Genomic DNA, 27,995 nt, shown 5'->3' with positions numbered 1-27,995 from the left:
TAGATATGATTTTTGGTAGGTTATAAGAGATTTATGAGTTTTAGATCTAAAATTATGAGTTTTTTCGGTTAGGGATATAAATGCAATTAGTTCTAGAATAGTGTGGATTAATCAATGAAAGGCCTGATTGATCGACTATTGTAGTGTAGTACAGTAGTACTCATAAGTGCTAACAAACTTTTTCTCTATTTACTACTTGGTTTTTTATTGATTGATGCTTATTTGAGTGTATTTAGGTATGATTTAGTAGGGTTTAGAAGATTTATGAGTTTTAAAATTTACAATTTTGAATTTTCTTTTGTTAGGGATATAACTGTAACTACATCGAAAAAAAAAACTTCTATGCAATAGATTATTAGTAGCTTAAACTACCAAATGGTAAAAAAAAAAAAACTACCAAATGGACTTAATTTTTTTTTGGTAAACTATATTATTTTTCATGTGTTTTCGTCATTATGTTTTTTGTCATTTACAACCTTATGACAATTTTGAAATTTCATTAGTTATTCGATTAAATTCAGATGATATACAGTGGATGAAGTCAAGCTCGGTATGAAAAAATGGAAGGGAGGGGTCAAATCACGAATCATATGTCATACCATTTCTATGCCTATTATGAATAAAACTTGAGAGGTAATATTCATTCATTATATATGTCCTTCTCGCCATATGATAGGCCATGTGATTGAGAGAGACACATTAGCGTGTAGATACTCATACGCTCGTGGGTAGATGCATCTAACATAAAATTTGTATACTTTTAGTCGTGTACAATCCCACATTGGATAGGTTTGGATCTTAAGCTTAAAGCTTAAAAGAATGGGTGGGCAGTATCTCACAGGTTATCCTTTCGGATCGAATAGTAATCTCAGCCCATAACTTATAGCATACTAATTTATGCCAAGGCATTAGTTTCTTGGAATGCAAGGTTCCAAATATAGCAGAAGTTAAAATCTTACGAATTGAAATAGGTACACCAAGTGCAAATCTTGAAAGTTTTTCGTCATACAGCAAGTTTGGTAAGTTCTGTAGTTGAGTATCAGCCAGTGGTGGAAATCACAAACTCAAACTTTTGCTCTATGACCTATATCTCCCTGCCAGGGGGAGAGAATGAGAAACCGATAAATTTGTATTCTTAAGCAATACTGCCTTCTACAAAACTCATGAGCAAAATGTTACAAGAACTTTACTTCTTTCACTTATTGACACTTGGATGATGTCATTCTAATGAGGAAATGCCAGTAAAAGAATTCTCAGACTGAGATTCTAGCCTGCTGCTAATCTTTGTGACCTCCTTTGTCAAATCATTCCTTTCTTTCTTTGCCTCAGAAGCTAGTTTGGAAACCTGCCAGCCAGACAGCCCAAGATGAGCACTTGTATACAAAAGTGTACATAAATTTCCTAACCGGGAATATTTCATACAAGTCAGCGGATCTTCAGAAAAGCAGAGGACTTGGACAGGGAGATTTATTTTTGTCCTCTGTGAGTAACATGCCAAGATGATGCATGTTAAAATGTCATTTTTATTAGTGGTTTTCTTATTATTGAGTTTAAGTACTTTGATCTTTTTGACTTCAGTAGAAGAAAGAAGTAATGAAGTGCAATATTATGATCAAGAACTTACTTGTGACCGGAACAGAGATGCTTCTCTTCTAGGAAGTTCTCCAAGGAAATCTTTTAAACCTGATACAATGAAAAACAATGTAGAAGCAACAGAAGCAAAATGGTTCATTTTTACTCCACTTTAATTGCTTAATGTCAACAAATTTTAGAGTTAAAAGTATTTGCATACCTTCAGCTTGTCTTTCAATCTTATAAGCTGAGTGAATCACACTTGGGATTTGTTTCACTGTTTGTCTGCCATTGAATAAAAGTTTGAATATGAAAAGTAAGAAGAATGGAAAATGGAGTGGAATATAACAGCTCCGCTTTTATAAATTCAAACCTGAGTTTCGTCCATCCCTGCATAAATTCCTCTTTAGCATGTACTTGCCTCTTCTGAAAACAATAACTATACAATGAGTTGGATTCTTATGCATTCTTGCTCAGATTATATATGATGCTCAATATAGCAAGCGATAACTTGGAACATCAAAATAGGCATAAGGCAAAATTCTATGTTAAAATCCACCTAAGTGAGTTTGTAATCTATCAAAGTTTGCAGCTGACCTAATCTTATTTGTCATGTCTAAAGAGTAAACTCTTCTTTGTCTTTTTTTCTTTTCCCAGTTGATCGGTCGCTCGCAATAGACGAGCATCAACATATCATGAAGATTGTTGAGTAGACAAATAAACATCTAAAACAATGAGCTACACATAAGAAAATTTTAGTCCCTCTCTTCAAATATGTTTTCATTTTCTTCTTCTCTCTTTTCGTTCTTTCACAATCCTGCTTTCTCAATTTTCAGATGTTCTCAGCCACATAACCATAACAGTGACAGTTCATTGCAGGCCAGTTTCTCAGCTTTCAATCATTCTCATTTGTTTATATTGGGATTAGCAACATAATATAATTTCTCACAATCAGCACTTCACTTCTTGGCTTAAAGTAGCTCTAGCAACTTCAAATAATACTAGGTTTTTTTTTTTTTTTCTCTAGGATAGACCTCACCTAATGTCACTACTAGAGATGATGAACACTGACTGCTAGAACTAACCTCCGCAACAATTCTTCTCACATTTAGTAGCCAATGAAGTCTTTAGTGTATTCCTCCAAGGCATCAACTAAATAGCAAACACATATGACCATCACCATCTGAATACATGAATGGACATATTGTCCTGCAACAACAGCTTCATAGACTTTTCACATTACAATATCAACCCCGGCCATTCCAGGTCCTAAGTTAGACAAACATTAAACTTGATGCACAAAATTGAACAGGACCTTCCATTATATAAACAATTACTTAACTTTTCTTTTTAAAAGTCTTTTATTTCAATTTATTAATGTACAAATGTTATTCTATCAACCAGAGTGTATGTCTGCCTTTTGACAGTATTTTCTTCCTCAAGTCAAGTTATACTTTGATCATGCAGTCAAAATTTTGCTCATGTTAATAGAAGAATGATTCCATCCTTCTCAGTTTGTTAAAGCAACAGTTTTTCTTGCCCATTAATTTGATAGGCTACCTCTAAGTTGTATTTGATGCTCAAAGGAAAATCGTCCTCATTCATTGTCAGGTGGCATCCGATCTCTACCTAAAAGTTGTATTGGATGCCCATAGGAAAATCTTTCTCATCCATTCACTTTTCAGGTGACATCAGACCTTTGAACTTTATTGCTTTCCAGTTTAGTGTGGGTCAAGTTCTGTGTTGTGTTTTTTTGTCTCGGTCGGAAATTTCTGGAGGAAGCTACAGGTCTGGCCGAGAGCAATAAGGAGACTGGGCAGTGGGGTAGTTTGGTGTTTTCCTAGTGGGGTACGATTTTGGAAGACAAATAGAACTTGCGCAAGACTTTCCTAGTGTGGGAAGGAGTTCTAAAGGGTTTTCCTTGTGTACAAGGAAATAGAATTAGCTAATAGGTAGATTACCTAATTCTATTAGGATTAGGAATCCATATTGTAATTGGTAAGTCTATGCTCTATAAATAGGCTGCTGCAAGTCTCATAGAAATTAATAAGAATAGCTAGAGACTTCTAGGGAAGAAACTCAAAGGGAGACTCGGGTTAGAGACTCAAGGGTGAGTGACTTCAAGGAAGGGGTTTTTCAAGAGGGAAAAACACAAGAGAGCTATTTGTGCAAGAGAGAAGAGAGCGGCTGCGAGTTGGGTAGTCTAGGGTTTCAATAAGTTCTTGTACTCTTATTCTATACATAGTGCAGCTGTGATTCTCTAAGGATCACACGGGGACGTAGGCAAAGTTCGCCGAACCTCGATAACAAATCTTGGTGTTCTTTGTGTTTACTTTTGCTGCCATATTGTGTGTTGTTTGCTATATCTGTTTTAACTCTAGAATACATCAAGGACAAGATCACAGGGGGTGTTAATTCACTTCAATTGGTATCAGAGCCAAGTTGGCTAGAAGGTTTCTGCGATGTCTAGAGGAGGTCGAAGTATGGACTTAGGGGATTTAAGGCCTGCTCTGAAGCCATATGATGGCAAGGATGATTTTACACATTGGCAACAGATGATGAAGAACGTGCTGGTGCAGCAGGATCTGGATGATGCACTTCTTGGTGAGAAGCCGACAATCACGTCAGAAGGAACATGGAACAAGGTTCTTAAGAAGGCCAAGAGTTCAATAGAGATCCACCTCACAAGCCGTGAGGTCTCACATCACAGAGGCGATGACAGTAAAAGAAGCATGGGACAAGTTAGAGAGTGTTTATATGGGCAAGACGGTGTCCAATAAACTCTTCTTGAAGGATGAACTCTTCGGACTTCGACTAGAAGAAGGTGGAGATGTAGCGGATTATGTATGCAAATTTCAGAATTGCATAGCTAATCTCGACAAGGTCGAAGAAGTTTACAAGGATGATGATAAGGCTATCATCTTGCTGAGATCCCTGCCATCTTCTTTCAAGCACTTCCGAACAACTTTGATGTTTGGAAAGGAGACTCTAAAGCTTGATGACGTGGTGCAAGTGCTTCAGTCATATGCAAAGTTAGATGATTTGACCGAAGGCACTCAGTCATCACAAGGCCTTTATGCTAAGGGCAAGGAGAAGAGTCGAGGGAAGGGAAGGAAAGGAGGGGCAGATCTAGCAAAAACGGGAAATCCAATAATTCCGATGAAGAAGGTGGTTGCTTCGAGTGTGGTTCACTAGACCACTGGAAAAGGGATTGCCAGATATGGCTGGAGAAGAAGAAGAAAAGGACTGAAAACTCAAGTAACGTCGTGGTCGACGATGGGGAGCTTTTGATGGTATCTTCGGGAAATTCTACTCCACATGCTTGGTATTTGGACTCCGGATGTGGTTTTCATATGTGTGCAAACAAGGAGTGGTTTCATACATATGAGGAATCTAGTGAGGGCAAAGTTTTGTTGGGAGATAACTCTGTGTGCAAGGTTCATGACGTTGGCACAGTCAAGGTGAAGATACAAGATGGAATTGTTAGGTTGCTTGGGAATGTGCGATATATTCCTACATTGAAGAGAAATCTTATCTCTCTTGGAACTCTAGGGAAGAATGGGTATGCATTCAAGTCTAGAGCAGGGAAGCTCCAAGTCTCAAAAGGATCAAGTGTGATCCTGAAGGGAGTTGTGCAATCTAATAATCTCTACAAGCTTTCCGGGGTTACAGTGATAGGTGGAGTAGCTGCGTCTACCAAAGAGAGCTTGGATGTTGAGCTCATGGAGCATTGTAACAAGGGAGAGCAAGGGCATCATCTCACAAAGGAAGAGTCTCATCAAATAAGTGCTACGGCTAAGGAAGAAGAAGCAACAAACCATGATTGTTGCTTGGTTAGTTATTCATCAAAGATTGACTTCAAAGATGCAGCAAGGGAAGTCAAGAAAGATGAGGAATGTTTGATTGTTGTTAAGGAAGATGCAACCATGAAGGCAACCAAGGTGGTTATGAAGGTAAATTCAGTTCAAGAGAAGGCCATCTCTGAGCTAGTGGAGCATGACACAAGGGTTGAAGAGTTTGGACAACAACAACAATCAACAAAGGTTCAAGAACAGGTGGAGCAAAAGAGCACAAGGCAGTCCAAGCCCAAAAGTACCATCAAGCTAACTCACAAGTTTTGGTGGGAAAAGGACAGAGATTACTATGGTGTTAGTAAGGGAAATCCGACTACATTCAAGGGGGCTTATGAGAGCAAGGAATGGGAACGTCGGAGGTGTGCTAGGTTGTCTCTACAAAGGAACTTCGATTGGAAGTTGATTCCTAAATCCAAGGAGAACGTTGGCTATGAATGGGTTTATGAAACAAAAGGCGAAGAGAATCTTGAGGCTGCAATTAAGATTCGAAGGTACAAGCTCGGGTTGAGCTTGCTCAATCTTCAAAGTTAGTTGATTGAGGTGGAGCACCTTCTCACTTAAGGTGCATTGAGGCAATAGGTTTTTTTGCCAATGTGAAGGGGTTCTTGGAGGTTTGTTCGAGGCTACTTCAAGACTAGAGAATATCTCGAAGGTACAACATTCATGGCTTTGGTTCCGACTCGTCAAGGTGGAGATTGTTGTGTTTTTTTGTCTCGTCGGAAATTTCTGGAGGAAGCTACAGGTTTGGCCAAGAGCAATAAGGAGACTGGGCAGTGGGGTAGTTTGGTGTTTTCCTAGTGGGGTACGATTTTGGAAGACAAATAGAACTTGCGCAAGACTTTCCTAGTGTGGGAAGGAGTTCTAAAGGGTTTTCCTTGTGTACAAAGGAATAAAATTAGCTAATAGGTAGACTACCTAATTCTATTAGGATTAGGAATCCATATTGTAATTGGTAAGTCTATGCTCTATAAATAGGCTGCTGCAAGTCTCATAGAAATTAATAAGAATAGCTAGAGACTTCTAGGGAAGAAACTCAAAGGGAGACTCGGGTTAGAGACTCAAGGGTGAGTGGCTTCAAGGAAGGGGTTTTTCAAGAGGGAAAAACATGAGAGCTATTTGTGCAAAAGAGGAGAGCGGTTGCGAGTTGGGTAGTCTAGGGTTTCAATAAGTTCTTGTACTCTTATTCTATACATAGTGCAGCTGTGATTCTCTAAGGATCACACGGGGACGTAGGCAAAGTTCGCCGAACCTTGATAACAAATCTTGGTGTTCTTTGTGTTTACTTTTGCTGTCATATTGTGTGTTGTTTGCTATATCTGTTTTAACTCTAGAATACATCAAGGACAAGATCACAGGGGGTGTTAATCCACTTCATTCTGTGGGAGACAGTGGCAGACCTTTTGAAAAGTTGAGAAAGGTTACTCAGGTAGACAGTTTGACAGGTACCCATAAGTTCCATTTGTCAAACCTTTGGTGTGACTGTGTGAGTAAATTCAAAAAATGTATGATAAGTTCAAATTATCTCAACATGATGTCAGGGTGACAACTTTACATCTGCAAAAATTCCATATTGAAAAAAAGGCAACACATCTTACTTATTTTCAAGAAAGAATATTCTTGTTGATTTATTCTACTTAGTATTCATACTTTGCTAACTGGTAAGGACATCCAATAATCTTCATACATGTCCTTTGCACAAGAATGTGCCTATGTTTTTTCCAAAAATATATCTTATCATTAAAAATATTCCCTCCCATTAGTCACAACTAGACCTGGCAAAATACCCCACGACCCGTTAACACGACCCGGAACGACCCGTAAATTTGAGGGTTTGGGTTGGAGGTTAGCGGGTCGTGTCAAAAACGTGTTGACCCAATAACAACCTGTTAAGATAACGGGTCGTGTCAGTGCCAACCCGCGAAACCCATTAGACCCGTTAAGCATAAGGGCATTTAGGTAATTTTAGACACTTAACAAAACTAAAGTTCCAGCCTACCTGAAAACCTAATTCATTCACTCATTCAGCACTGCAGCACTCAGCCGCCTCCCCCCCCCCCCCCCCTCGACTCACACTCACTCTCTAAAGCTAATCTCTCTCAATCTTTCTCTCACAAAGCACAATCTCACATAGTCACATTCATTCTCACTCATTCTCAGACTTCTCAGTACAAGCACCAAGCTCTCAGTCTTAGCCTCTCACTGGAGCTCGGATCGGAGGCTTCGGGTGTCGAAGGTCTAGACTGGAGCCTAGATGTGATAGACTCGGAGAAGAAGAACGAGCCGTCGGCGAACCAAATGGCAGAAACCCTCAAACCCAGGCCAGAATCACTCTATGTCTCACTCTCGATCTCAATCTCGACAAATCTAGAATCATAAGGCAGAAATCCTCAAACCCAGAATCACTCTCTGTGACTGTCTCACACAGTCACGCAACTCTCTCTCTCTCTCTCTCTCTCTCTCTCTCTCTCTCTCTCTCTCTCTCTCTCTCTCTCTCTCTCTCTCGACATCATAAGGCAGAAACCCTCTTTGATTCTCAGTCAATCTCTCAACTCTCAAGCTCTCAGCCTCTCACTGATCTCTGGAGTCTCGACTCTTGATTGATCGATTCCCTCTGTCTCAGTCAATCCCTCCAGCTCTCAGCAACATCATCTGGTCTCTCATTTCTCTCGTTGCAAATCAAAGACTCAAACCCTCAAAGAGTCAAAGGTACTTCGAACCAGTACATCAATACCTATGATTTATGAAGTAATCTCACATTTCTATTATGTTAAATCAAGTGAAATATGTTATGAAGTAATCTCACATCACTGTGTATTTGACTATTTGTGAATTGTGATTTGTATGTGTGTGTTAGACTTTCATATATCAAGTGAAATACTTTCATGCTTAGCTATAGCAGAGTTCATTTGCTGCGAGTTAAGAGTAATATTGCTTAGCTTGATATTCTTGTTTTTACATATAACTATTAAATGTTTATTGCAGATGAATCCCACAAGTAATATTGATGAAGAGTCTAGTGAAGTTTCAGTGAGAAACAATGTGGATGAAAGTGCTGCAAATGTAGATGCTACGACAACAGATACAAGCCCTACAAACAAAAGGGGTAGAGGCATAGCAGTAAGTAAGCGTAAATTAAGATCTCATGCTTGGACTTTGTTTGAACTACTGCCTATGAGTCCAGATAAAAAGAAGCGTGCTAAATGTAGACAATGTGGTGTGATATATATCTGTGATAGTCAATGTGGGACGGGTAATATGTTGAGGCACATGAAAAATTGTCCTAAGAAAACACATGGTGATTTGCAGCAATTAATGCTATCACAATCTGGATTGCGATCCCCAAAATTTGAGCATGAGAAATTTAGGGATTTATTGATAGAAGCAATTATCAAACATGATTTGCCTTTTAGCTTTGTTGAATATGAGGGCATTAGAGCTTTGTTTGCATATATATCCCCTGATATCAAGCTGCCTTGTAGAAATACTGTAAAGGCATGTGTTTTAAGAATGTTCAAAAGGAAAAAACTTAAACTTGATAATTTGTTAAGTATGGTTCCAGGAAAGATTTGCTTAACATCTGATTTATGGACCTCTGTGACCACTGATGGGTACCTAACTCTTACAGCCCACTTTGTTGATCAAGAATGGAGATTGCATAAAAGGATTTTAAACTTTTGTCGTACGCCCCCTCCACATACTGGTGTTGCTTTGTGTGAAAAAATTAATTCATTATTAACTGATTGGGGGATTGAGAAGAAATTATTTTCTATTACTTTGGATAATGCTTCTGCAAATGATTGTTTTGTTGAACATTTGAAGAATCAATTGAACTTTAGAGGTCTACTATTAATGAATGGTAAATTCTTTCATGTTCGTTGTTGTGCTCACATTTTAAACTTGATTGTTCAAGATGGACTTAAAGAAATTGATCCCTCTGTGATAAAGATTCGTGAGTGCATCAAATATATAAAGGGTTTAGCTGGGAGAAAACAAAAGTTCTTTGATTGTGTTGCACAAGTAGGGATAGTAGGTAATAGGAGAGGCTTAAGACAAGATGTGCCTACTAGGTGGAACTTAACCTACACCATGCTTGATAATGCACTTGTTTATCAGTGTGCTTTTATCAATCTAAGGTTAAGTGATTCAAGTTTCATTTTTTGCCCTTCTACAGAAGAGTGGGATAAAATAGGGAAGATTTCAAAATTTTTGGAGTATTTTTATGAAGTTACTTGCTTATTTTCTGGAACAAAGTACCCCACATCAAATTTATTCTTCCCTAAAGTGTTCATAATCCAACACAGTATTAAATCAACCATGGAAGATAGGGATGATTTCATGAGAAGGCTGGGAACTTCTATGAACTTAAAGTTTCAAAAGTATTGGTCAGATTACAGTTTTATTCTTGCAATTGCAATTATTTTGGATCCTCATTATAAATTGCAGTTCGTAGAATGGGCTTATACCAAGCTTTATGGTCAAGATTCTTATGAATTCAAAAGTGTTAGTGACACATTGTCTTCTCTTTTTGATTTGTATGTACAAAATCTGCCTCATCTTGTTAATTCAACTCGTCCAAGGAATGAGACAGCTAGTCATACAGAAGATGGAGACATCATTTTTGAGGTAATTGCTTGTTTGATAATTGTTTGTTTTTTTTTTATAAGTGCTTGTTTGATAATTTCATGTTTTTTATAAACCTTTGTAGGATTTTGATAATAGTTATAACAATGGTGTAGCTTCAAGTACAAAAACCGAATTGGATAAGTATTTTGATGAAGAAAGGCTAGATAGAAAGCAAGAGTTGGATGTTCTTTCTTGGTGGCAAATGGAGCAATTTCGTTATCCTATTCTTTCTCATTTAGCTCGCAATGTGCTAACAATTCCTATTTCCACTGTTGCATCCGAATCAGCCTTTAGTATTGGTGGTAGAGTACTAGATCAATATCGTAGTTCATTATTGCCTGAAACTGTTCAAGCTTTGTTATGTACTCGAGATTGGATTTTTGGCAAGGGAGGTAAATTTTATGTATCATTATACTAGTATGTTTCTTTTTTATTCTCATAAGTAATATTTGTAATTGGTTTTTTTATTTATGCTTAGTTTTAGATAAAGAATGTGCTGACTTGGAACAACTTACTGAAGATGTTTTAAATTTGACTAATGAGGATAGTGGAACCAGATCTGGACAATGCTCTAATAGCATTTCTATTGATTGATGAAAGGTGCTGTATAGCCTGTATTTCTATTGTTGTGGCTGTAATATTTCTATTGATGATTAATGCAATTGAAAAGTATTGTATCCAATCTCATATGTGTTCTGTTTCAGGAAAGAATTAGAGAAGTTATTGGTGTGGAAGTCTGGAAGAATGAAAATATTTACATTATGGCTGGAAGCCTAGAACATTTTGAGTCTTCATGTGCATCAGATATTTCATAATTTCATTTACTTGTTTGTTTTCTCTTTTGCTGTAATTTTGGAACATTGTATTTAATTTTGGAACATTGTATAATTTGTATTAAAGTTTGGGTTGTTATTTATTTTGGAACTTTGTTTTGAATTTTGGGTTGTTAAGCCTATTATTTATTTTGAAACTTTGGATTGAATTTTAGGCTATAATTTCTGATTTATTGTAAGATATATATTAATTATAAGTGTGTTTAAAAAATAGTAATTTTTAAGGGGTTAAACGGGTCGTGTTGTGTTCACCCGTTTTAATTCGTGTCGTGTTCGTGTTGAGGTTTTTGTCACCCGTTGCTTAACGGATCATGTCGTGTTAACCTATTCAGCTTAACGAGTTGTGTCGTGTTTGACGCATACCCGCAAAAAACGACCCGTTTGCCAGGTCTAGTCACAACCAACCAATAGAGGAGCTAAAACTAAGAAAAGCATCCACAGGTTTTTTATCACAATATCTAAGAATTCCTCATTGTCAATCAAGACTAATGAGAGGGAAGGCGGAGGGCGGGAGAGAGGGGGAGAGAGAGAGAGAGAGAGAGAGAGAGAGTTTACCAATAATTTTTCACTTTCAGCATTTAAAAGGTCAATGGAATGTCTCAACTCCATTTCTTTAGCATAAGTTCTGGAAAGGAAGGACTGCACCCAGAAACAAGTGTTGAAGCGAATTTCCACATATGATATTCCACATATAATTATGATCAAGAACTTACTTGTGACCGGAACAGAGATGCTTCTCTTCTAGGAAGTTCTCCAAGGGAATCTTTAAAACCTGATACAATGAAAAACAATGTAGAAGCAACATAAGCAAAATGGTTCATTTTTACTCCACTTTAATTGCTTAATGTCAACAAATTTTAGAGTTAAAAGTATTTGCATACCTTCAACTTGTCTTTCAATCTTATAAGTTGAGTGAATCACACTTTCGATTTGTTTCCCTGTTTGTCTGCCATTGAATAAAAGTTTGAATATGAAAAGTAAGAAGAATGGAAAATGGAGTGGAATATAACAGCTCCGCTTTTATAAATTCAAACCCGAATTTCGTCCATCCCCGTATCAATTCCTCTTCAGCATGTACTGCCCTCTTCTGAAAACAATAACTATACAATGAGTTGGATTCTTATGCATTCTTGCTCAGATTAAATATGATGCTCAATATAGCAAGCGATAACTTGAAACATCAAAATAGGCATAAGGCAAAATTCTATGTTAAAATCCACCTAAGTGAGTTTGTAATCTATCAAAATTTGCAGCTGACCTAATCTTATTTGTCATGTCTAAAGAGTAAACTCTTCTTTGTCTTTTTTTCTTTTCCCAGTTGATCGGTCGCTCGCAATAGACGAGCATCAACATATCATGAAGATTGTTGAGTAGACAAATAAACATCTAAAACAAGAGCTACACATAAGAATATTTTAGTCCCTCTCTTCAAATATGTTTTCATTTTCTTCTTCTCTCTTTTCGTTCTTTCACAATCCTGCTTTCTCAATATTCAGATGTTCTCAGCCACATAACCATAACAGTGACAGTTCATTGCAGGCCTGTTTCTCAGCTTTCAATCATTCTCATTTGTTTATATTGGGATTAGCAACATAATATAATTTCTCACAATCAGCACTTCACTTCTTGGCTTAAAGTAGCTCTCGCAACTTCAAATAATACTAGGTTTTTTTTTTCTCTAGGATAGACCTCACCTAATGTCACTACTAGAGATGATGAACACTGACTGCTAGAACTAACCTCCGCAACAATTGTTCTCACATTTAGTAGCCAATGAAGTCTTTGGTGTATTCCTCCAAGGCATCAACTAAATAGCAAACACATATGACCATCACCATCTGAATACATGAATGGACATATTGTCCTGCAACAACAGCTTCATAGACTTGTCACATTACAATATCAACCCCGGCCATTCCAGGTCCTAAGTTAGACAGACAAGAAACTTGATGCACAAAATTGAACAGGACCTTCCATTATATAAACAATTACTTAACTTTTCTTTTTAAAAGTCTTTTATTTCAATTTATTAATGTACAAATGTTATTCTATCAACCAGAGTGTATGTCTGCCTTTTGACAGTATTTTCTTCCTCAAGTCAAGTTATACTTTGATCATGTAGTCAAAATTTTGCTCATGTTAATAGAAGAATGATTCCATCCTTCTCAGTTTGTTAAAGCAACAGTTTTTCTTGCCCATTAATTTGGTAGGCTACCTCTAAGTTGTATTTGATGCTCAAAGGAAAATCTTCCTCATTCATTGTCAGGTGGCATCCGATCTCTACCTAAAAGTTGTATTGGATGCCCATAGGAAAATCTTTCTCATCCATTGTCACTTTTCAGGTGACATCAGACCTTTGAACTTTACTGTTTTCCAGTTTAGTGTGTGTCAGGTTCTGTGGGAGCCAGTGGCAGACCTTTTGAAAAGTTGAGGAAGGTTACTCAGGTAGACAGTTTGACAGGTACCCATAAGTTCCATTTGTCAAACCTTTGGTGTGACTGTGTGAGTAAATTCAAAAAATGTATGATAAGTTCAAATTATCTCGACGTGATGTCAGGGTGACAACTTTACATCTGCAAAAATTCCATATTGAAAAAAAAGGCAACACATCTTACTTATTTTCAGGAAAGAATATTCTTGTTGATTTATTCTACTTAGTATTCATACTTTGCTAACTGGTAAGGACATCCAATAATCTTCATACATGTCCTTTGCACAAGAGTGTGCCTATGTTTTTTCCAAAAATATATCTTATCATTAAAAATATTCCCTCCCATAAGTCACAACCAACCAATAGAGGAGCTAAAACTAAGAAAAGCATCCACAGGTTTTTTATCACATAATCTAAGAATTCCTCATCGTCAATCAAGACTAATGAGAGGGAGGGCGGGAGGGCGGGAGAGAGGGAGAGAGAGAGAGAGAGAGAGAGAGAGAGAGAGAGAGAGAGAGAGTTTACCACTAATTTTTCACTTTCAGCCTTTAGAAGGTCAGTGGAATGTCTCAACTCCTTTACTTTAGCATCAGCTCTGGAAAGTAAGGACTGCACCTAGAAACAAGTGTTGAAGCGAATTTCCACATATGATATTATAACTATGTGCCATGTGCTTGCTACATTATGCTATATTATCCACACTCTCAAATAGAAACATCAAGCACCAAATACATAGCAGCACAACATCACAATTGTTGGGATGAAAGCATTCCAAATTACTTGAATCATCGTAAACAAGTCCAAAGCAATTAGTTCATGACCAAAAAAAAAAATCCATTCTTAAATCCATCTAAATGCACATGATACTGTTAATCTTTGGGATATTATCATATCAGCTCAATTGGCTCTAAAGGAAAATAGTACCTCATGGTTTAGATTTAATTCCTTATCGTTTTCTTGTTCTCTTTTCTCCATTACAAATAAAAAGTATGAATCAACCTTTCTAAACATTGGGTGAAAGAATGCCAAGACTGCAGGCAACAATAGTACATGTGATTAAAGAATACATACTAAAATGAGGAGTGACCACACCCATAAAATACTACACTCATCTCTTGGGTCATTGTTACATAGCTACACAGTGCCCTAAATGAGAACATTCACTCTCTCTGTGAAAGGAGTTGGTGATGCTAGAAATACAACTGGAATGTGTCTTAAATAGCATCCATGCTTACCTCTTCACTCACAAAAAGGCGCAAGGTTTTGTGGTACAAGAAGCGCCGTGGTCCTGCAGATAACAAGGTAATTATGGGCAATGTACATGGGTTTAAACTTGATATTTAGGAAAACTTCTAACAACTTAAATTGGGATCAGATCTACAATGCAGTCCATTGTTTAGGATGGAATCTAATATAGAATCCTGAACTTGCATGTGCAGGTTTTGCAGGTCATCTATACCAGTGACATCCAAGAGATTCAACATCTCAGGGTTTTTTTTTTTTTTTTTTCTTATGTAGTAGAATAGGAAATAAAACAAAGCTTTGAATTTCTATAAGAATGTTTAAAGCTTTAATGGTCTACATAGCAACTGAATTTTGAACGCATCCAACTTTCGAAAACTGATAAATATGGTATAATGTGCTAAAGAACTTGAACCCTTACTTTTGAGAACCACAAACCCTAAACCAGTAGTAACTCCGCATGTAATCATTGGATGTGAAGCCGCAACAAGAACACCCTCTGCACCAAATAAGTGTAAATAGACACTTCTAAACATACAGAAACCAGAAACTCAACTTTTAAAAAAATAAAATAAATTGATAAATCAACACTAACCTTTAATCTTCGCAAATAAAATATCCTCATAAGCACTATAATTAGACTTGACATCTTCCAAGGAGTCCTACATACAGATATTCCAACTCAAATAACTATAAACCCATTGTTAATGATAATTTCCTTGAAAAAGGAAAAAAAAAAATTATTCCCAATTGGTTGCTAGAAAAAATGTTGAAATTGTTTATATTTCACACTGCTTAAATCCAAATAAAATTAAAATTTTTAAAAAGACACCTTTATATCCTAGAAAACAAGGTGCTTGGTGTGCATTCATGAAAACAATGACTAAAAACATTACTTTTTGCACGGTGCAAATAAATTTCCAATTATCCGAATCAACAGTATACAGACAATAAATGCATAATTGCAATCCTAATTTCTTTATTCAAATTTTCCTCCATGGAAAATAAATGTAGAATTCAACAATTTAAACATTGAAATTGCAGTGACTATTTGATATTAAAATGAGAGCTTACAAATACACAAGTTTTTTCTTTACTTATCTCGGAACCAACCAGTCTAAAATAGTAAAATTTAAAAATAAAATATGCTTAAATAATGGATTAAATATTTTCATTCGTTGTGCATTGTTTTCCACGTTTTCTAATGAACCAAACAGAAAATTAAAAAAAGAAAAAACGAGAACTGAGGGAATCTGTCCTTACAATGGTTTGGCTGAAATGAGCAGCGGAGGTGGATCGAATCTCAGAGAAACGTGACCTAGAAGCTTCCATGAGGGACTCGAATGTCTCTTCTATGGTCTTCTGGTAAAGCCGAGACTGCTCGACCGCATAGTCGATCCACAGCCTAGCGGATTGCCCTAGGGTTTGGGCACTGTGGCTTATGGAGTCGCTGGAAGATAGGGGTGGATTCTCCTGTGAGGATTTTTCTGGTTCCTTCGCCATTGCTAATGCAAATGAGCTTGTTCACTCTCTGATTTTCTTTTGCTGCAAATTGTCGAGCTCGTTGAAGTTGATGGCAATGGATTCGGCCAATCGTTGTAGTTAATCGGGTCGGGTGGTAATGCTTAATTGCTACTGTCTTTATGGGCCGGGTTACGGATAGTTTTTTAGGCCTTATTTCACTTTTTATCGCGTCCAATCGGCCCTCTCCTCGATTGATGGTCATGGGTTTTTGTTCTCTTTCTTTTTTGGCTTGTTTTGTAGAGGGCCGCTACTTGTACACCATGTTTTTTCTTTTACACACATTAAAAAAAAAAATCAAGGAAAAAGACCACTTTGCCCCCATCTCTTTTCTTTTTGCACACCATTCCTAAAAACAAACACTGCATACACCCATCCCCGACCACCACACATACCTCATCCCCGACCACCTCCCTCCCCACCTTTCCTCTCTCTGACACATACCTCATATCCGACCACGTCGAGCAGCCCACCATCCCTGGCAACTGCCCCACCCCATCCCTGCCCCGCTTTCCTTTCTCCCTTTCTCTGTATGTCTATCCAGCTTCGGCGACCACCCTTTCATTTTCCCTCTCTTCTCTCCCTTTCTTCTTGGCGTCTTGGACAGTGGCTGCAACTTCCTGCAATTTTTATTTTTTTAAGTTTTGGCTATCTGCAGGGCAAGAGGAGAGAGGGAAGTAGAGAGAGAAAGGTATGTGTTGGGTTTCGGGGAGAGAGAATGGGCAAGGAGGCGGCGGGGAGAGAGGAGCCGGAGATAAAGGGAGGGCTCGGGGGGAAGTGGTTGAGGTGGGGGGAAGAAGAAGAAGAAGAAGAGAAAGGGTGGGGGGCCTGGGAGGCGGCGGGGAGAGAGGAGCCGTAGAGGAGGGGAGGGCTCGGAGGGAAGTGGCCGGGGTGGGGGGAAGAAAAAGAAGATAAAGGGTAAGGGTGGGGGTGGGGGTGTGTGGGTGAGGGAAAAAGAAAGAGATAAAAAGAGGGGAGGGGCAAGGTGATCTTTTCCTTTGGGTTTTTTTTTTTTTTATAAAGGGTGTGCAAAAAGAAAAAAAAGTATGTACAGATAGCAGCCCTCATTTTGTATCTTTTCCCAATGCCATGGTGTATAAGGTGTACTAGAAATTGTGCCCGCGCACGATGCCGCGGGTGTTAAAAGCCTATAAAACGTGTAGAAAGTTAATAAAAGTATGATGGAAAGTTTAAAAAAATTTAATACAAAGATAAGACTTTTTACATATACATGGAAATCTAAATATATTTATAAATAGTGACAACAATATTTCTTTACCAAGTTGAAGTTACAAAATGTGGATTCATAGTATGTTTTATATACTAGTTATTATGTTAGGATATGCATTACAATGCATGTGAACCTTTAGCACAACTGTGATAACCTGAGGCTGCAACAACATAATAAAATAATAATGTATTATGTAATAATAATAAGAAATTGAGCTAATAGTAGTACATGTGATCTAGCAAACTATAAAAATAATGACTGTTATATATTTATAAACACTCAAAATAGGTCATAAAAATAATAAAAGTAATGTTTCAAATCACCACTTACTTAAAAAAAAAAAAAATTGTTCCAACAGGTCAAACCCTCTTATTCATATTGTCAAAACCAACACTTACCTCATTGATCATTTTTCTTTTTTCACTTGCCGACTCACTATTTGGCCTTTGATATGTGATTCAAATTTAAACTGTCCATGTATTTTTAAAGTTTTTTAGAGCTTTTTAAAATCAATTTTCATGCAAGTTTACTTTAATTTGGTAATGATTATTTCTGTGTTAAATTTTTTTAAAAGAATATAATATCTGTCAAGGATCACTATTATAGTGCTTATTAAAAATCCATGAAAAAAATAACACAGCACCCTTGCATAAATTTGTATATTTATTTAATTGAAATTTCTCAAGTGGATAATCAAGAAAAAAAGGAAAAAAGAGAGTTTTATGGAGAGATTGTGAGAATAGTGTGTGAAAGACCAAAAAAGGCATACCCAACCCCACTATTCTCACAATGGCAAGTAGATAAAAAAAAAAAAAAAAAACTGAGAGGGGAAACAGAGAAGGACAAAAGCGATGGTAAGAGGCGTAAAAAAAGGGAAAAGGCAGGGGCAAAAGGAGAAAGGGAGGGAAATGACCAAAACAGGTCCAACTTATCCCACTAATTACACTGACAATCAACTAGAAAAAAAAAAAAAAAAAAAGCAAAAGAGGGAGAGCAATGTTCTTAAGCTACATTAATGAACAGTGCTCCACCCTCACGCCTTTTAGGCCATGTTTGTTTGGTCGTAATCTAAAACTTGGAATGAGAATCGTATTCCATTACAGGAAGACTTGATGTTTGGTTGACTAGAAAGGAAACAAAACTAAAAAATTGACCTTAGTTGACTGTAAACCAATTCCATAAAAAATGAGGAATAGAAATACCATAAGAGGGGTGATATTTCTATTCCATAGTTAATTTGGAATGTAAAAATTACCATATATATTCTTTCATTATTTGGCAATATTGAAAAATTAGAAAATATAATAGGAAAAATTATCAAACGTTGAGAAATAGGAAATATTGGCACATAATTATGACACATATCTTTCCTATTATATTGATATGTGTCAATTACCAAATTAGAAAATATAATAGGAAATATTACCAATAACTTTGATTGTGTTTTTGTTCCAAGCGTTGGAATCGAAATTGAAAACCTATTACATTACGGGATAGACAGAAATATGAGTACAATTACTTAATTTATAAAAACCTATTAGTATATATATAATTTATAATTTTCCTTATATTATACATGTTTTGTTCAATTTTTTTAAAATGATTATGCCTTATTTTAGTGTGTTTAGATATGATTTTTGGTAGGTTATAAGAGATTTATGAGTTTTAGATCTAAAATTATGAGTTTTTTCGGTTAGGGATATAAATGCAATTAGTTCTAGAATAGTGTGGATTAATCAATGAAAGGGCTGATTGATCGACTATTGTAGTGTAGTACAGTAGTACTCATAAGTGCTAACAAACTTTTTCTCTATTTACTACTTGGTTTTTTATTGATTGATGCTTATTTGAGTGTATTTAGGTATGATTTAGTAGGGTTTAGAAGATTTATGAGTTTTAAAATTTACAATTTTGAATTTTCTTTTGTTAGGGATATAACTGTAACTACATCGAAAAAAAAAACTTCTATGCAATAGATTATTAGTAGCTTAAACTACCAAATGGTAAAAAAAAAAAAACTACCAAATGGACTTAATTTTTTTTTGGTAAACTATATTATTTTTCATGTGTTTTCGTCATTATGTTTTTTGTCATTTACAACCTTATGACAATTTTGAAATTTCATTAGTTATTCGATTAAATTCAGATGATATACAGTGGATGAAGTCAAGCTCGGTATGAAAAAATGGAAGGGAGGGGTCAAATCACGAATCATATGTCATACCATTTCTATGCCTATTATGAATAAAACTTGAGAGGTAATATTCATTCATTATATATGTCCTTCTCGCCATATGATAGGCCATGTGATTGAGAGAGACACATTAGCGTGTAGATACTCATACGCTCGTGGGTAGATGCATCTAACATAAAATTTGTATACTTTTAGTCGTGTACAATCCCACATTGGATAGGTTTGGATCTTAAGCTTAAAGCTTAAAAGAATGGGTGGGCAGTATCTCACAGGTTATCCTTTCGGATCGAATAGTAATCTCAGCCCATAACTTATAGCATACTAATTTATGCCAAGGCATTAGTTTCTTGGAATGCAAGGTTCCAAATATAGCAGAAGTTAAAATCTTACGAATTGAAATAGGTACACCAAGTGCAAATCTTGAAAGTTTTTCGTCATACAGCAAGTTTGGTAAGTTCTGTAGTTGAGTATCAGCCAGTGGTGGAAATCACAAACTCAAACTTTTGCTCTATGACCTATATCTCCCTGCCAGGGGGAGAGAATGAGAAACCGATAAATTTGTATTCTTAAGCAATACTGCCTTCTACAAAACTCATGAGCAAAATGTTACAAGAACTTTACTTCTTTCACTTATTGACACTTGGATGATGTCATTCTAATGAGGAAATGCCAGTAAAAGAATTCTCAGACTGAGATCCCATAATTGCTAATCTTTGTGACCTCCTTTGTCAAATCATTCCTTTCTTTCTTTGCCTCAGAAGCTAGTTTGGAAACCTGCCAGCCAGACAGCCCAAGATGAGCACTTCTATACAAAAGTGTACATAAATTTCCTAACCGGGAATATTTCATACAAGTCAGCGGATCTTCAGAAAAGCAGAGGACTTGGACAGGGAGATTTATTTTTGTCCTCTGTGAGTAACATGCCAAGATGATGCATGTTAAAATGTCATTTTTATTAGTGGTTTTCTTATTAATGAGTTTAAGTACTTAGATCTTTTTGACTTCAGTAGAAGAAAGAAGTAATGAAGTGCAATATTATGATCAAGAACTTACTTGTGACCGGAACAGAGATGCTTCTCTTCTAGGAAGTTCTCCAAGGGAATCTTTTAAACCTGATACAACGAAAAACAATGTAGAAGCAACAGAAGCAAAATGGTTCATTTTTACTCCACTTTAATTGCTTAATGTCAACAAATTCTAGAGTTAAAAGTATTTGCATACCTGCAGCTTGTCTTTCAATCTTATAAGCTGAGTGAATCACACTTTGGATTTGTTTCCCTGTTTGTCTGCCATTGAATAAAAGTTTGAATATGAAAAGTAAGAAGAATGGAAAATGGAGTGGAATATAACAGCTCCGCTTTTATAAATTCAAACCTGAGTTTCGTCCTTCCCCGTATCAATTCCTCTTCAGCATGTACTGCCCTCTTCTGAAAACAATAACTATACAATGAGTTGGATTCTTATGCATTCTTGCTCAGATTAAATATGGTGCTCAATATAGCAAGCGATAACTTGAAACATCAAAATAGGCATAAGGCAAAATTCTATGTTAAAATCCACTTAAGTGAGTTTGTAATCTATCAAAGTTTGCAGCTGACCTAATCTTATTTGTCATGTCTAAAGAGTAAACTCTTCTTTGTCTTTTTTTCTTTTCCCAGTTGATCGGTCGCTCACAATAGACGAGCATCAACATATCATGAAGATTGTTGAGTAGACAAATAAACATCTAAAACAATGAGCTACGCATAAGAAAATTTTAGTCCCTCTCTTCAAATATGTTTTCATTTTCTTCTTTTCTCTTTTCGTTCTTTCACAATCCTGCTTTCTCAATATTCAGATGTTCTCAGCCACATAACCATAACAGTGACAGTTCATTGCAGGCCTGTTTCTCAGCTTTCAATCATTCTCATTTGTTTATATTGGGATTTGCAACATAATATAATTTCTCACAATCAGCACTTCACTTCTTGGCTTAAAGTAGCTCTAGCAACTTCAAATAATACTAGGTTTTATTTTTCTCTAAGATAGACCTCACCTAATGTCACTACTAGAGATGATGAACACTGACTGCTAGAACTAACCTCCGCAACAATTCTTCTAACATTTAGTAGCCAATGAAGTCTTCGGTGTATTCCTCCAAGGCATCAACTAAATAGCAAACACATATGACCATCACCATCTGAATACATGAATGGACATATTGTCCTGCAGCAACAGCTTCATAGACTTGTCACATTACAATATCAACCCCGGCCATTCCAGGTCCTAAGTTAGACAGACAAGAAACTTGATGCACAAAATTGAACAGGACCTTCCATTATATAAACAATTACTTAACTTTTCTTTTTAAAAGTCTTTTATTTCAATTTATTAATGTACAGATGTTATTCTATCAACCAGAGTGTATGTCTGCCTTTTGACAGTATTTTCTTCCTCAAGTCAAGTTACACTTTGATCATGTAGTCAAAATTTTGCTCATGTTAATAGAAGAATGATTCCATCCTTCTCAGTTTGTTAAAGCAACAGTTTTTCTTGCCCATTAATTTGATAGGCTACCTCTAAGTTGTATTTGATGCTCAAAGGAAAATCTTCCTCATTCATTGTCAGGTGGCATCCGATCTCTACCTAAAATTTGTATTGGATGCCCATAGGAAAATCTTTCTCATCCATTGTCACTTTTCAGGTGACATCAGACCTTTGAACTTTATTGTTTTCCAGTTTAGTGTGTGTCAGGTTCTGTGGGAGCCAGTGGCAGACCTTTTGAAAAGTTGAGGAAGGTTACTCAGGTAGCCAGTTTGACAGGTACCCATAAGTTCCATTTGTCAAACCTTTGGTGTGACTGTGTGAGTAAATTCAAAAAATGTATGATAAGTTCAAATTATCTCGACGTGATGTCAGGGTGACAACTTTACATCTGCAAAAATTCCATATTGAAAAAAAAGGCAACACATCTTACTTATTTTCAGGAAAGAATATTCTTGTTGATTTATTCTACTTAGTATTCATACTTTGCTAACTGGTAAGGACATCCAATAATCTTCATACATGTCCTTTGCACAAGAGTGTGCCTATGTTTTTGCCAAAAATATATCTTATCATTAAAAATATTCCCTCCCATAAGTCACAACCAACCAATAGAGGAGCTAAAACTAAGAAAAGCATCCACAGGTTTTTTATCACATAATCTAAGAATTCCAAATCGTCAATCAAGACTAATGAGAGGGAGGGCGGGAGGGCGGGACAGAGTCTCGAGAGAGAGAGAGAGAGTTTACCTCTAATTTTTCACTTTCAGCCTTTAGAAGGTCAATGGAATGTCTCAACTCCTTTACTTTAGCATCAGCTCTGGAAAGTAAGGACTGCACCCAGAAACAAGTGTTGAAGCGAATTTCCACATATGATATTATAACTATGTGCCATGTGCTTGCTACATTATGCTATATTATCCACATTCTCAAATAGAAACATCAAGCACCAAATACATAGCAGCACAACATCACAATTGTTGGGATGAAAGCATTCCAAATTACTTGAATCATCGTAAACAAGTCCAAAGCAATTAGTTCATGACCAAAAAAAAAAAATCCATTCTTAAATCCATCTAAATGCGCATGATACTGTTAATCTTTGGGATATTATCATATCAGCTCAATTGGCTCTAGAGGAAAATATACCTCATGGTTTAGATTTAATTCCTTATCGTTTTCTTGTTCTCTTTTCTCCACTACAAATAAAAAGTATGAATCAACCTTTATAAACATTGGGTGAAAGAATGCCAAGACTGCTGGCAACAATAGTACATGTGATTAAAGAATACATACTAAAATGAGGAGTGACCACACCCATAAAATACTACACTCATCTCTTGGGTCATTGTTACATAGCTACACCGTGCCCTAAATGAGAACATTCACTCTCTCTGTGAAAGGAGTTGGTGATGCTAGAAATACAACTGGAATGTGTCTTAAATAGCATCCATGCTTACCTCTTCACTCACAAAAAGGCGCAAGGTTTTGTGGTACAAGAAGCGCCGTGGTCCTGTAGATAACAAGGTAATTATGGGCAATGTACATGGGTTTAAACTTGATATTTAGGAAAACTTCTAACAACTTAAATTGGGATCAGATCTACAATGCAGTCCATTTGTTTAGGATGGAATCTAATATAGAATCCTGAACTTGCATGTGCAGGTTTTGCAGGTCATCTATACCAGTGACATCCAAGAGATTCAACATCTCAGGGTTTTTTTTTTTCTTATGTAAGAAAAATTCTCAGCTACCTAGTAGAATAGGAAATAAAACAAAGCTTTGAATTTCTATAAGAATGTTTAAAGCTTTAATGGTCTACATAGCAACTGAATTTTGAACGCATCCAACTTTCGAAAACTGATAAATATGGTATAATGTGCTAAATAACTTGAACCCTTACTTTTGAGAACCACAAACCCTAAACCAGTAGCAACTCCGCATGTAATCCTTGGATGTGAAGCCGCAACAAGAACACCCTCTGCACCAAATAAGTGTAAATAGACACTTCTAAACATACAGAAACCAGAAACTCAACTTTTAAAAAAATAAAATAAATTGATAAATCAACACTAACCTTTAATCTTCGCAAATAAAATATCCTCATAAGCACTATAATTAGACTTGACATCTTCCAAGGAGTCCTACATACAGATATTCCAACTCAAATAACTATAAACCCATTGTTAATGATAATTTCCTTGAAAAAGGAAAAAAAAATTATTCCCAATTGGTTGCTGGAAAAAAAATGTTGAAATTGTTTATATTTCACACTGCTTAAATCCAAATAAAATTAAAATTTTTAAAAAGACACCTTTATATCCTAGAAAACAAGGTGCTTGGTGTGCATTCATGAAAACAATGACTAAAAACATTACTTTTTGCACGGTGCAAATAAATTTCCAATTATCCGAATCAACAGTATACACACAATAAATGCATAATTACAATCCTAATTTCTTTATTCAAAATTTCCTCCATGGAAAATAAATGTAGAATTCAACAATTTAAACATTGAAATTGCAGTGACTATTTGATATTAAAATGAGAGCTTACAAATACACAAGTTTTTTCTTTACTTATCTCGGAACCAACCAGTCTAAAATAGTAAAATTTAAAAATAAAATATGCTTAAATAATGGATTAAATATTTTTATTCGTTGTGCATTTTTTCCACGTTTTCTAATGAACCAAACAGAAAATTAAAAAAAGAAAAAACGAGAACTGAGGGAATCTGTCCTTACAATGGTTTGGCTGAAATGAGCAGCGGAAGTGGATCGAATCTCAGAGAAACGTGACCTAGAAGCTTCCATTAGGGACTCGAATGTCTCTTCGATGGTCTTCTGGTAAAGCCGAGACTGCTCGACCGCATAGTCGATCCACAGCGTAGCGGATTGCCCTAGGGCTTGGGCACTGTGGCTTATGGAGTCGCTGGAAGATAGGGGTGGATTCTCCTGTGATGATTTTTCTGGTTCCGTCGCCATTGCTAATGCAAATGAGCTTGTTCACTCTCTGATTTTCTTTTGCTGCAAATTGTCGAGCTCGTTGAAGTTGATGGCTATGGATCCGGCCAATCGTTGTAGTTAATCGGGTCGGGTGGTAATGCTTAATTGCTGCTGTCTTTATGGGCCGGGTTACGGATAGTTCTTTAGGCCTTATTTCACTTTTTATCGCGTCCAATCGGCCCGCTCCTCGATTGATGGCCATGGGTTTTTGTTCTCTTTCTTTTTTGGCTTGTTTTGTAGAGAGTTGCTATTTGTACATTATTTTTTTTTTTACACACCCTTTAAAAAAAAAACCAAGAGAAAAGACCACTTTGCCCCAATTTCTTTTCTTTTTGCACACCCTTCCTAAAAAAAAAAACATAACACCCACCCATCCCCCACCACCACACACACCTTATCCCCGACCACCTCCCTCCCCACATTTCCTCTCTCCGACACATACCTCATCTCCGACCACGCCGAGCAGCCCGCCATCCTCGGCGACCACCCCACCCCATCCCTGCCCCTCTTTCCTCTCTCCCTTTCTCTGTCTATCTGTCCAGCTTCGGCGACCACCCTTTCATTTTCCCTCTCTTCGTCTTGTACGGTAGCTGCAACTTCCTGCAATATTTTTTTTTTTAAGTTTTGGCCATCTGCAGGGCGAGATGAGAGATGGAAGGAGAGATAGAAGGGGCTGGGTTGGGTTTCGGGGAGAGAGAATGGGCAAGGAGGCGGCGGGGAAAGAGGAGCCGAAAATAAAGGGAGGGCTTGAGGGGAAGTGGTCGAGGTGGGGGGAAGAAGAAGAAGAGAAAGGCTGGGGGGGGCCTGGGAGGCGGCGGGGAGAGAGGAGCCGGAGAGGATGGGAGGGCTTGAAGGGAGGTGGTCGGGGTGGGGGAAGAAGAAGAAGATAAAGGGTAAGGGTGGGGGTGGGGTGTGTAGGTGAGGGAAAGAGAAAGAGATGAAAAGTGGGGAGGGGCAAGGTGATCTTTTCCTTTGGATTTTTTTTTTTAAAGAGTGTGCAAAAAGAAAAAAAAAATGTGTGCAGATAGCAGCCCTCATTTTGTATCATTTCCCAATACCATGGTGTATAAGGTGTACTAGCAATTGTGCTCGCACGCGATTCCACGGATGTTAAAAGCCTATAAAATGTGTAGAAAGTTAATAAAAGTATGATGGAAAGTTAAAAAAAATTTAATGCAAAGATAAGACTTTACATATACATGGAAATCTAAATATATTTATAAATAGTAACATCAATATTTCTTTACCAAGTTGAAGTTACAAAATGTGGATTCATAATATGTTTTATATACTGGTTATTATGTTAAGATATGCATCACAATGCATGTGAACCTTTAGCACATCTGTGATAACTTGAGGCTGCAACAACATAATAAAATAATAGTGTATTATGTAATAATAATAAGAAATGGAGCTAATAGTAGTACATGTGATCTAGCAAACTATAAAAACAATGACTGTTATATATTTATAAACAATCAATATAGGTCATAAAAATAATAAAAGTAATGCTTCAAATCACTACTTACTTTAAAAAAAAAAAAAATTGTTCCAGCAGGTCAAACCCTCTTATTCATATTGTCAAAACCAACACTTACCTCATTGATCATTTTTCTTTTTTCACTTGCCGACTCACTATTTGGCCTTTGATATGTTATTCAAATTTAAACTGTCCATGTATTTTAAAAGTTTTTTAGAGCTTTTTAAAATCAATTTTCATGCAAGTTTACTTTAATTTGGTAAGGATTATTTCTCTGTGTTAAATTTTTCTAAAAGAATATAATATCTGTCAAGGATCACTGTTATAGTGCTTATTAAAAATCCATAAAAAAAAATAACACAGCACCCTTGTATAAATTTGTATATTTATTTAATTGAAATTTCTCAAGTGGATAATCAAGAAACAATGGGAAAGAGAGAGTTTTCTGGAGAGATTGTGAGAATAGTGGGTGAAAGACCAAAAAGGGCATACCCAACCCCACTATTCTCACAATGGCAGGTAGATAAAAAAAAGTTGAGAGGGGAAACAGAGAAGGACAAAAGTGATGGTAAGAGGCGTAAAAAAAGGGAAAAGGGCAGGGGCAAAAGGAGAAAGGGAGCGAGATGACCAAAACGGGCCCAACTTATCCCACTAAGTACACTGACAATCAATTAGAAAAAAAAAAAAAAGGCAAAAGAGGGAGATCACTGTTCTTAAGCTTCAGTAATGAACAATGATCCACCCTCACGCCTTTTAGGCCATGTTTGTTTGGCTGTAATCTAAAACTTGGAATGAGAATTGTATTATATTATAGGAACACTTGATGTTGGTTGACTGGAAATGAAACAAAACTAGAAAATTGACCTTAGTTGACTGTAAACCAATTCCATAAAAAAGGAGGAATAGAAATACCATAAGGGGGGGGGGTGATATTTCTATTCCATAGTTAATATGGAATGTAAAAATTACCATATATATTATTTTATTATTTGGCAATATTGAAAAATTAGAAAATATAATAGGAAAAATTATCAAACGTTGAGAAATAGGAAATATTGGCACATATCTTTCCTATTATATTGATATGTGTCAATTACCAAATTTAAAAATATAATAGGAGATATTAATTAATAACTTTGATTGTGTTTTTGTTCCAAACGTTGGAATCGAAATTGAAAACCTATTACATTACGAGATAGATAGGATTATGAGTACAATTACTTAATTTATAAAAACCTATTAGTATATATAATTTATAGTTTTCCTTATATTATACTTGGTTTTTTTTTAAAATCATTATGCCTTATTTTAGTGTGTTTAGATATGATTTTTGTTAGGTTATAAAAGACTTATGAGTTTTAGATAAAAAATTATGAGTTTTTTCGGTTAAGGATATAAGTGCAATTAGTTCTAAAATTGTGTCGATTAATCAACGAAAGGGTTGATTGATCGACTATTGTAGTGTAGTACAATAGTACTCACAAGTG

General features: G+C 36.3%; 3 protein-coding genes across 8 annotated transcripts; 1 reads left to right on the top strand and 2 right to left on the bottom strand.

The window, feature by feature from the left end:
- Positions 1-936: 936 nt before the first annotated feature.
- On the bottom strand, positions 937-16,129 carry LOC147290871 (RGS1-HXK1-interacting protein 1-like). 5 transcript variants are annotated; one of them, XM_086237885.1, is made up of 14 exons: positions 15,819-16,129; positions 15,151-15,217; positions 14,977-15,054; positions 14,549-14,601; positions 13,839-13,928; positions 11,917-11,969; positions 11,764-11,828; positions 11,596-11,654; positions 11,438-11,521; positions 1,946-1,998; positions 1,793-1,857; positions 1,625-1,683; positions 1,191-1,345; positions 937-1,094 (listed from the first exon to the last, which is right to left on the bottom strand). In XM_086237885.1, the coding sequence occupies exons 1-13, from the start codon at positions 16,056-16,058 to the stop codon at positions 1,220-1,222; spliced, it is 1,092 nt and encodes a 363-aa protein (XP_086094011.1). In that variant the 5' UTR covers positions 16,059-16,129; the 3' UTR covers positions 937-1,094; positions 1,191-1,219. The 5 variants fall into 5 exon arrangements, with proteins under 5 accessions (XP_086094011.1, XP_086094010.1, XP_086094013.1 ...); XM_086237884.1 differs by having other exon boundaries at positions 937-1,345; XM_086237887.1 differs by having other exon boundaries at positions 937-1,345; positions 11,917-11,966.
- On the top strand, positions 7,931-11,395 carry LOC147290872 (zinc finger BED domain-containing protein RICESLEEPER 2-like). Its single transcript, XM_086238086.1, has 3 exons — positions 7,931-10,049; positions 10,132-10,441; positions 10,534-11,395. Exons 1-3 carry the CDS (start codon positions 8,268-8,270, stop codon positions 10,641-10,643), a joined length of 2,202 nt encoding a protein of 733 aa, XP_086094212.1. The 5' UTR covers positions 7,931-8,267; the 3' UTR covers positions 10,644-11,395.
- Positions 16,130-19,868: 3,739 nt separating the features above from the next.
- On the bottom strand, positions 19,869-25,070 carry LOC147290870 (RGS1-HXK1-interacting protein 1-like). 2 transcript variants are annotated; one of them, XR_015121217.1, is made up of 10 exons: positions 24,768-25,070; positions 24,101-24,167; positions 23,927-24,004; positions 23,484-23,536; positions 22,774-22,857; positions 20,876-20,928; positions 20,723-20,787; positions 20,555-20,613; positions 20,123-20,275; positions 19,869-20,026 (listed from the first exon to the last, which is right to left on the bottom strand). XR_015121217.1 is itself a non-coding variant. In XM_086237141.1 (9 exons), the coding sequence occupies exons 1-9, from the start codon at positions 25,005-25,007 to the stop codon at positions 20,186-20,188; spliced, it is 789 nt and encodes a 262-aa protein (XP_086093267.1). In that variant the 5' UTR covers positions 25,008-25,070; the 3' UTR covers positions 19,869-20,185. The 2 variants fall into 2 exon arrangements, 1 of the variants encoding a protein (XP_086093267.1); XM_086237141.1 differs by having other exon boundaries at positions 19,869-20,275.
- Positions 25,071-27,995: the final 2,925 nt, after the last annotated feature.

The sequence above is a fragment of the Dryas octopetala genome, chromosome 3, assembly GCF_963921425.1.
Source record: "Dryas octopetala chromosome 3, drDryOcto1.1, whole genome shotgun sequence".
Classification (NCBI taxonomy): Eukaryota; Viridiplantae; Streptophyta; class Magnoliopsida; order Rosales; family Rosaceae; genus Dryas; species Dryas octopetala.
The sequence above is the reverse complement of the archived record's forward strand: the minus strand, read 5'-3'. Positions and strand labels throughout refer to the sequence as shown.